We start from the raw sequence: 8,915 nt of genomic DNA on the forward strand, positions 1-8,915 counted from the left end.
ACATAAGGCTTTGTCTATTACGAATTTCCCAATTACACAAGGTATAGAGAAACTACCAGGGTCTTTCAGTTTAGGAGGCATGTTGTTTTGAATTATAGCGCTACACTCTGCAGTTAGTGTAACAGTTTCATTTTCTACTATCTTCTTCTTATTGGACAAGATCTCCTTTAAGAACTTAGCATATGAGGGCATTTGGGTAATAACTTCTGTAAAAGGAATGGTAACATTTAGTTGTTTCAGAAGCTCTACGAATTTCTTAAATTGTCCCTCATTCTTAGACTTAGCAAGTCTTTGAGGATATGGAATCGGTGGTTTATATGGCGGGGGAGGCATGTAAGGTTTCTCTTTTTTAGATGCCTCTTCATTCTCATCCTCCTTTTCAGTTTCAGGTTGTTCTCTAGGTTTTTCAGTCGCTTTATCAGGTTTCTGATACATGGTTGGGTTCTGAAGCCTTGGATCAATTGGTCCATCTAACTCAGTTCCACTTCGTAGTGTTATGGCATTAGCGTGCCCTTTAGGATTGGGTTGTGGTTGACCAGGAAATGATCCAGCAGGTGCGGAAGTAGTTGCTTGTTGTTGGGCCACTTGAGCAATATGAGTTTCTAACATCTTATTATGGGTCGCTAGGGCATCTACCTTAGTTGCTAATTGCTTCAATTGTTCACCGGTGTGAACATTTTGGTTGAGGAAATCCTTATTTTGTTGAGCTTGGGTAGCAATGAAATTTTCCATCATAATTTCGAGGTTAGACTTTCTAGGAACATTAGGCATATTAGGGATGTTAGCAGCAGGTTTTTGGTAACCTGGCGGTACAGCAGGTGCTTGATTCGGTACAAACAGAGCGTTGTTATTTTTGTACGAAAAATTAGGATGATTCTTCCATCCAGGATTGTAGGTGTTGGAATACGGATTTCCTTGAGCGTAGTTAACTTGATCAACCGAGACTCCTGCCAAAATAGCACATTCGGGGGCAGCATGTCCAAGAACTCCACATAATTCGCAGTTTGGAGTTACAGCAGCCACGGTGGCTGCTGGTGGTAAGGTCAAGCTTTCTAGCTTTTGGGTAAGGGCATCTACCTTAGCGTTCACTTTGTCTAGGCTACTAATTTCGTACATTCCGCCTTTTGTTTGAGATTTCTCCACAAGAGTTCTTTCGCTTCCCCATTGGTAATGATTTTGAGCCATGTTTTCGATTAGTTGATAGGCTTCGTCATACGGCTTATCCATAAGTGTGCCACCAGCAACGGCATCTATTGACAACCTCGTGTTGTACAACAATCCATTGTAAAATGTATGAATGACGAGCCAGTCTTCTAATCCGTGATGTGGGCACATTCGCATCATGTCCTTATATCGCTCCCATGCGTCAAAAAGAGATTCAGTGTCCTTTTGTCTGAATCCATTGATTTGTGCTCGTAACGCAGCTGTTTTGCTAGGAGGAAAATAACGCGCTAAGAAAACAGTCTTCAATTCTTCCCACGTCGTGACAGAATTTTGTGGCAAGGATTGCAACCAAGCCCAAGCTCTATCTCTCAGGGAGAAGGGAAAAAGGCGTAGTCTTATTGCATCGGCAGTTACTCCATTGGCTATCACGGTATCAGCAAATTGGATGAACTTTGTTAAATGTTCGTTAGGATCATCGGTAGGAACACCGGAAAATTGACGTTGTTGAATGGCTGATATCAATGATGGCTTCAGCTCGAAATCGTTTCGGTTAATAGCAGGGTTAACGATGCTCTTGTGGGGCTCTAGTTGAGATGGGGTGGAATATTCTCTGAGTGGACGGTTTCGCGGTCCTTCGGCCATTTCTACTTTCGGCTTGAGTTCTTCTTCGGATTCTTGGTCGGAGTCAGATTCTGACTTAGCGGCTGATTCCTTTTCGGAATCTGAGAGGGGAAAGGGAATGTTGTGATTTGAACAGTATTTCCTGATAGCTCGTCTTACGTTAATAAGACGCTCAGGTTCGCTCGTCGTTCGTACTAAGGTATCGCTTTTTGAGCGAGTACTTGGCATACAATCGACGTAAAAGGAAAATAAAATTTGTTGCCTTAGTCTATCGCGCAACGGGTAAATCGCACTACTGACTAAAATCAGTCCCCGGCAACGGCGCCAAAAACTTGATCGGGATTTTACATAAGTCAATCGGGATATCGCTGCAAGTATACAACTTAGTCGTTAAGTTTTAAAAGATATCGAACCCACAAGGACTGAGGGTCAAATAATACGGTCTTTCGTTGCAGTTGGTAGCTAAGGCTTTCGATATTCGTTGGTTTAGAAATGAAACTTAATTAAACTAAGGTAAACAATAATTAATTAATCAGGTGTTTAGACACCGGTGTGCAATAGTCCGACTTCCGGGTTTAGCAACTTAATGGCATATTTTAAATAAATGGAGTCACTTTTCAGAATAAGTTATTCGAGTTAAAAACCTTTACCTCACACTTTCGTGTTTATTGACTTAGATTATACTATCAGTCCTAAAGTCCGCTCTCGCTAAATCTTTACAAACTGAAAATAATTTTTGAAAGTCGAATAAATTATAATCAACTCTAAAGCGCTCTCGCTGTATTTAGAGTTGATGTTCGATGACCGCTATCCGGTAAAAACCTCACACTCTCGTTATTTTGATTTTAGACCTTAGGATGTAATTTACTTTCGTAAAAATACGACTCAATATTAAAATAGGAAATCAGAACCAAAAAAATGCTTTGTAGAAATTTAAGCCAAACAGTTACTAAACCTGTCCGTCTGAGACCTTACACACCGGTTCGATAATTTAGCCGGACATATTATATTCTTCAGTCAAATAGGAAACAGAATATGAATAAATCAACACAAGCATAGCAGTAAAATTATTAAACAATGTAAGCATGTAAAAGAAACCTGTAAACTGAATGATTAAACTGAGCTCTATGTTCCAAAGCTTCAAACAGGTTCAAGCAATTCTTCACGTAACAGTACAGATCCGGAAATTAAATACTTAAACTAAACTAAGTGTAGTAATCCTTCAATGCAAAGAATTACTACTTTGGATGGTGAATTAAAAAGGGAACAAAGGTTCTGTGTGCAGAAAGAAATAACAGTGGAAACAAAAACTCTAAGACTGAAATTCGGTGCGGAGACGAGAGAGGCTTCAGTTGTGATATCTTCCTCTTTTTATATGCTTCATAAAATCAGGTTAACTCGTATAATCAGTCTTCCACTTTCCTCATTTTTCGGATGCAGAACCGTCTCACGTTTTGCTGAGAAACAGGCGTAAATAGTGGAAAAGGGGTTTGTGCCTAGGGGCACACGTGAGTGCCTAGGGGCACACTTCACAAATTTGCATCCAGTTCCGAGGGGCATACTCTGAGTGCCTAGGGGCACACGTGCTTTTCCTTCTTGGATCTTCGTTCTGGGCTTTTGCACATGAGTTTGGACTTTTTGCATTTTTTCTTCATTTTCTTGTTTCTAACACCCCAATTGCTCATTATTCCCAATACTTGAGATTTATTTAAAATTCCTGAAACAAATAACAAAACAGCATAAAACCATAATAAAATAAAATAATAACTAATTAAATGTTACGGATTGTGTCGTAATCGAGACCGATAATACGGTATAATTTCGTGTTATCACACCTAAAATACTAATCCCCATAAAATTAAACTCACTCAAATTTTAGAAAAGTTATCCCGATAACATTAAACTCACTCAAATTTTATCAAATCAACAATAAAAAAACCAAATTGCATCCCATCCCGTATATAATTTTTGCCTAAAAAATAATAAAAACCTCACGGCAAACTTCTTTTTGAAATGTCACACTCGCAAATACTGGTGGTATCCAGAAAGTTCCACAGTTTGAGCATATCGCTCATTCCTTTGCTTTTCTTTTTCATTCTCCCACTCAACAACAAGCTCCAGTTGCGTGCGTTCCGCATCACCTTCCCCCCTTTTTAAATTTTCTCCAGAGCTCCTAATTTGCTCCATTGCTAGGGTTTTCCGTTGTAGCTGTCAACACTGAAACAACAATGCCTCGGTACTACAACTCACTCCCTCAAACCAAAATCCCAAATCTTCATCTAATTCACAGCATTTAATTCATTTTTGTTTCATTTGCATTGCAGGTACTATTGTGACTACTGCGATACCTATTTGACTCACGATTCTGTAAGTTATTTTCTGATAAATGATAGTTTCACTCAGTATAATAGCCACAGCTGGACAATGCAAATGTTGCTAACTTTGTGTAATGTTGCAGCCGTCTGTTAGAAAGCAGCATAACTCTGGTTATAAACACAAGGTGCTTTCAACTTTTCTCATTTTTATAAATTATACTGCATTGCAATCTATGTCATATATATGTGAGCTTTGTTTAATGCGTTTGTGTTTTCAGGCTAATGTGAGATCTTACTATCAGCAATTTGAAGAGCAACAAACCCAAAGTTTAATCGATCAGCGGATCAAAGAACATCTTGGCCAAGCTGCGGCATTTCATCAGGTTGGTGGGGCGTATAATCATTTAATGGGTCAGAGACCGAACCTTCCTCCTGTATTGCCGCCTCCGAGATTTCCTATTCCTGGAGGTCAACCATTAATGCCAGGGTTCAGACCTCTCATGCCTAGACCACTGCCTATTCCCGGGGCACCAGGTGAGTGTTTTCCCATCCGCATGTTTTGCAATTTACATGAACTGCCATTGCCTCTTATTGAAGCATTTTGTTGTTCATGTCTTCTGCGTTTTAGATGTGGTCCATTTTATCCTTTCAAAATGAAATGAGCACAATTAAACTCATCTAAATGGCTAACTGTATTCTTTTTGACTTTCATTACTGAAATTGCATGGTAGTTTGAATATCCTGTTAGATATATGTTACTTTTGTCTTCGGCCTTTTTTCAATTATGATAACTATTCCTTACATGTAACCTTTCTTTTTAAAGTTGAGCCTGTATGTTTTGGTTTGGTTTTTTCAATTGACAGAATTTTTACTTGAAAAGCAGCAACCTTTTCTGTCCCAAGAGTGTTGGAGAATTGGATAGCCATGTTCAAACATTATAAAGTAATATTACTAGAGGTGATAGGAGGCTAGTGTTTTTACTTTTTGCTACTGTTGTATTGGATGAAAAGAAATGAATTGGTGTCAGCGACTCAGCGTGTTTAAAATGGTTTAGTTGGGTGCAACCTTATTTTTAGTTTAGTATGCTCATATTTTTGGGGTTTCGTGCTTGGCTATTCCATGTCTGACCAACATAATTATGCAGGTTCTACCGTGGAGATTTAGAAATTCGGCTCTCATTTGGGAAATTGTAGGCTAGTTTTTATGACAGTTTTTTTGGGGTTCTTTATTTTTTATTGGAGCTGTTCTTGTTACATTTTTCTCTGGTTAGCTTCACTATTTTTGCTAACCGTGCTTGTATTTCTGTTATCATTCTTGCACATCTTGTGTTTGGATGCAGTCATTTAAATGCATTAGTTTCGTTTTGTCGTTGCAAAATAAAAAGTTCAAGCATTATAAACCAATTAATTTATTGAGAAATGTTATTTGGACAACAATTTTGTTGTCCAACACTGTATTTATATACAGTGTAGATATGAATTCTTTTTTAATAGTTATTTGCTTATTTCTCTCTCTTCAAGTCAAGTTAATAGTTATAAGTGGTGTATTTTATACGTTGTCAACTTTAGATGTTCAAATAGCATTCCTCAAATTTATCCCATCATGTGTAATGTAAGTGGTTTTCAATTGGAGTTTACAGGGTATCCTTCTGCACCTACCACCATGCCACAAATGATGCCTCCACCTGGTGCCCCCCAGATACCTGGTCAGCTAAATACCCTACCAAGGCCCCCTTCATTAGCTCCCCCACCAGCAGTTCCTGGAAGCACTGCACCATCACCTTCCAATGGTGCTCCCTCTATGGCATCGTCAGCAATGTATCAAGCCAATGCACCGCCACCATCATCTGGAGGTTATGATAATCACAATTCCAATGCTCAAGCACAAGCACCCGAGGCCAATCAATGAGCTGGTCAAACTTGTATGGTATCTTATATTGAATTTTGCACTAATGCAGTACTTGTTCAGTCAAATCACATTTCCTTATTCTTTGCTATTTTCTATGGGTTAACTCTGAAGGATGCATGGTATTTGCTGGGACCTAAAGCTTTTATTGAAATCTACTAATCAACATTCTCTTCTATATTTTATTTATTTCTGTGCTATGCAGTTCTTTCTGCATAATTTCATCCCCGTTGGAGTCTTACAACTAGAACTATCTGTGCTCTTCCTGTCATCTGCTCATTGGACGAGGACTTTCACAATCATGTACTTAAATTATTGGTATGCGGCATGTCAGGAGCTTAAATGTAGGAGAGAGTTGTTGAGTAACTTTTTTGTCCCAGAGGAAGAATTAAGTTCTAATCGTGTATAAATTATTTTACATGGTTCGTGATGGTCTTTATTTTGCAACTGCTTTTCTTTGAGATCTTAGCTTTGTCAGTGATGAACTTGGTTAGCTGCCACACAACTTTGGGATAGAATTCATATCATTGAGATCAAGTGCTATTTGCTCCAAATCTTCTCCTAGACATTCAGTGTTTTTTATTATCTCAAAATTTTAAGATTCTCTAACCCTTCAAATACTTGTCACAAATTGAAGTTACTTTGTCCCCATATGCGAATCCTATATACCTAAAATGTTGTCAATCATGAAATGCACTTTAAGCAATTACTGATATTTACTATAGTTCTATTAATGATTATGTGCTTGTATCACAATGATCATTGAAATATTACTTCTCATCGAATCAAGATTTCCGCAAGAGTTTAAAATGATAATGTAGGGTCTATGTGTTGTAGAAGCATCTGATCAACCATTAAAATGTTCTAATCACGTTAGCATCCAACAATATTTACTTCTGGGGTATGCGGCTTGTATGTTTTCTATAAATGCAATGTATGTTGCATATCAGTGTTTCTCATGTCAATTTGAACATTGAATTTATTATCAAATAATTAAGAAATTTAACTATATACCACATGTGTACAACATGTTGGCACTAATTTGAGTTTTAGAATACTCAAATTTTGAAAGTGGAGTTTATTTTTTATTAGATTATGAGTGGAGTCTTGTGAATGAAAAATAGACATTGAGATGCTTGTCTGTATAATATGTTTATTGTGTTCTTTTTTCTTCTTGGTACAAAAAAATATAATTGAAGCCTAAAGAATGAGATTACAAGACTTGACTAAACATATATTCTTAATCCAATTACAAGTATTATCTTTCAAAGTTACTGTATCCTTAATGGTGATTGTTCCAAATACCATATTTCATAATTAAAAATAACTTGATTCAAATCCTTTAAAAATATGGTAAGACTAGATAGAATATGGAACAAATCAAAGTTACTGCTTCAATTATTAATTAGCAATCTGTGAAAATCTTTGTAGGTGATTTAACCAGCCTCAAATCTAAAAGCGCGGTTATATCTATCGTAAGATTCTTCCTCAAACAATATCACCAATCAATCAGTGGTGATCAGATTGCATTCTACATATAACTTTAACAAATCTTTCAGAATTTATAATTGGAGACCGCAGTGTAAAGAAAACATGGTCATTTTACTTAAAACCTCTTCAAATAAAATTAAATGAATTGGTTCTAATATGATGTTTGGTAGAAGGTTTATAAGATTTAAAAACATTGATAGAATTTTGTTTTAGCTTTTTATAATTGTATTCCTGATCAAAATCTGTTTTATGAATTTTCTGGTTTTTATGAATTCTCAGCTATGTTACACAATACATGCTTTTGTGCTGTGAAATGAATAATACACTTTCATTTTTTTAATGCAAATGAATAATGCGATTTTTTACTAAAATAATATATTTCAACAACATATTATCTAACATACACTCTTTATTAGTTGAAATTCATATGATATTACTAAATTTACGTTAGGTCTATATAATTTAGTAAAACATATTTAAATTTTGATTGATAAAAATGTGAAGCTAGAACATTTATTTTCACATTCATCAAAACATAGTGTAAATTTGAAAATTTTCCTAAATTCAAGAAAGAAAGTAGCACTTTTCTTAACCGAGGTGGAACAATTTTAAAAGTGGACAAGCACATTAAAAACGTTATTTTTCCCGTACCACTTTTTTAAGGCGGAATTTATCGTATTATTATATTTATTATATTATAATAATAATTTTAAAATATAAGCATGATATAAATATTTGAGTTTACTAGATTAAGGACGTTATTTTCAGAACAAGGTACAACACATGGGCATTTGGTCTAGTGGTATGATTCTCGCTTAGGGTGCGAGAGGTCCCGAGTTCAATTCTCGGAATGCCCCATTTCATTATCTTTTTAATTCACTGCTTCTGTTTTTGAATGCTAACAATTATGGACCGTTCGATTTAAAATCAATGGCTGAAATCTATGATAGCAGCGAAACTGCGCCATTTTGCACCTGCAGGGAATCCAGATCCGTATCATAACCCTCATGCACTGTCTTCAACGTTAAAAAGAAATAAAGTAAGACTTTATTGTGAGATTTTAATCTTCAACTTCTTTTAAGCGATTTTTTTATTTTTTAATAATTTGGTAGTCATTCTTATAATTATTTTTAAAATTATTTTAATATGATGTTAATTTTTGATATTACACAATTTCCATAGTTTTCTTCATTATATGTTTTTTAAAATAAAAATAACAACGTTAAAAACAACTCATAAGTGTGAGGAATAGAATATCCAACAATAATTTTAAAATATTCTTTTTTGTGTTTTTAATTTTATAAAAAAAATTCGTTAACTTCGTTTGTTACAATCATTGAAGAGTAATTCAATATTCAGAAGTTGTTGTTAATCAGAAGAAGATGTTTCTGATGTTCTGGTGTTGCTCATAAGCAGTAG

General features: G+C 35.7%; 1 protein-coding gene and 2 non-coding genes across 5 annotated transcripts; all 3 read left to right on the plus strand.

Annotated features, from left to right (window-relative positions):
* The first annotated feature begins 1,315 nt into the window (after window positions 1-1,315).
* Window positions 1,316-1,417, plus strand: LOC131645432 (small nucleolar RNA R71). The gene has a single exon (XR_009297054.1). It is a non-coding gene; the product is annotated as a small nucleolar RNA R71 (small nucleolar RNA).
* Window positions 1,418-3,760: 2,343 nt separating this feature from the next.
* Window positions 3,761-6,753, plus strand: LOC131614766 (U1 small nuclear ribonucleoprotein C-like). Of its 3 annotated transcripts, none has more exons than XM_058886330.1 (6): window positions 3,761-4,021; window positions 4,110-4,152; window positions 4,244-4,285; window positions 4,379-4,634; window positions 5,740-6,026; window positions 6,211-6,746. In XM_058886330.1, exons 1-5 carry the CDS (start codon window positions 4,014-4,016, stop codon window positions 6,006-6,008), a joined length of 618 nt encoding a protein of 205 aa, XP_058742313.1. In that variant the 5' UTR covers window positions 3,761-4,013; the 3' UTR covers window positions 6,009-6,026; window positions 6,211-6,746. The 3 variants fall into 3 exon arrangements, with proteins under 3 accessions (XP_058742313.1, XP_058742308.1, XP_058742303.1); XM_058886325.1 differs by having other exon boundaries at window positions 3,762-4,021; window positions 5,740-6,021; window positions 6,211-6,732; XM_058886320.1 differs by having other exon boundaries at window positions 3,762-4,021; window positions 5,740-6,753.
* A 1,528-nt stretch (window positions 6,754-8,281) lies between these two features.
* Window positions 8,282-8,353, plus strand: TRNAP-AGG (transfer RNA proline (anticodon AGG)). Its single transcript has one exon. It is a non-coding gene; the product is annotated as a tRNA-Pro (tRNA).
* Window positions 8,354-8,915: the final 562 nt, after the last annotated feature.

The sequence above is a fragment of the Vicia villosa genome, linkage group LG1, assembly GCF_029867415.1.
Source record: "Vicia villosa cultivar HV-30 ecotype Madison, WI linkage group LG1, Vvil1.0, whole genome shotgun sequence".
Taxonomy (NCBI): Eukaryota; Viridiplantae; Streptophyta; class Magnoliopsida; order Fabales; family Fabaceae; genus Vicia; species Vicia villosa.

Coding starts and splice junctions, on each gene's coding strand:
- LOC131614766 (XM_058886330.1), top strand. Junction 4,286..4,378: donor ACTCTGGTTATAAACACAAG/GTGCTTTCAACT, acceptor TTGTGTTTTCAG/GCTAATGTGAGATCTTACTA. Junction 4,635..5,739: donor GCCTATTCCCGGGGCACCAG/GTGAGTGTTTTC, acceptor TGGAGTTTACAG/GGTATCCTTCTGCACCTACC.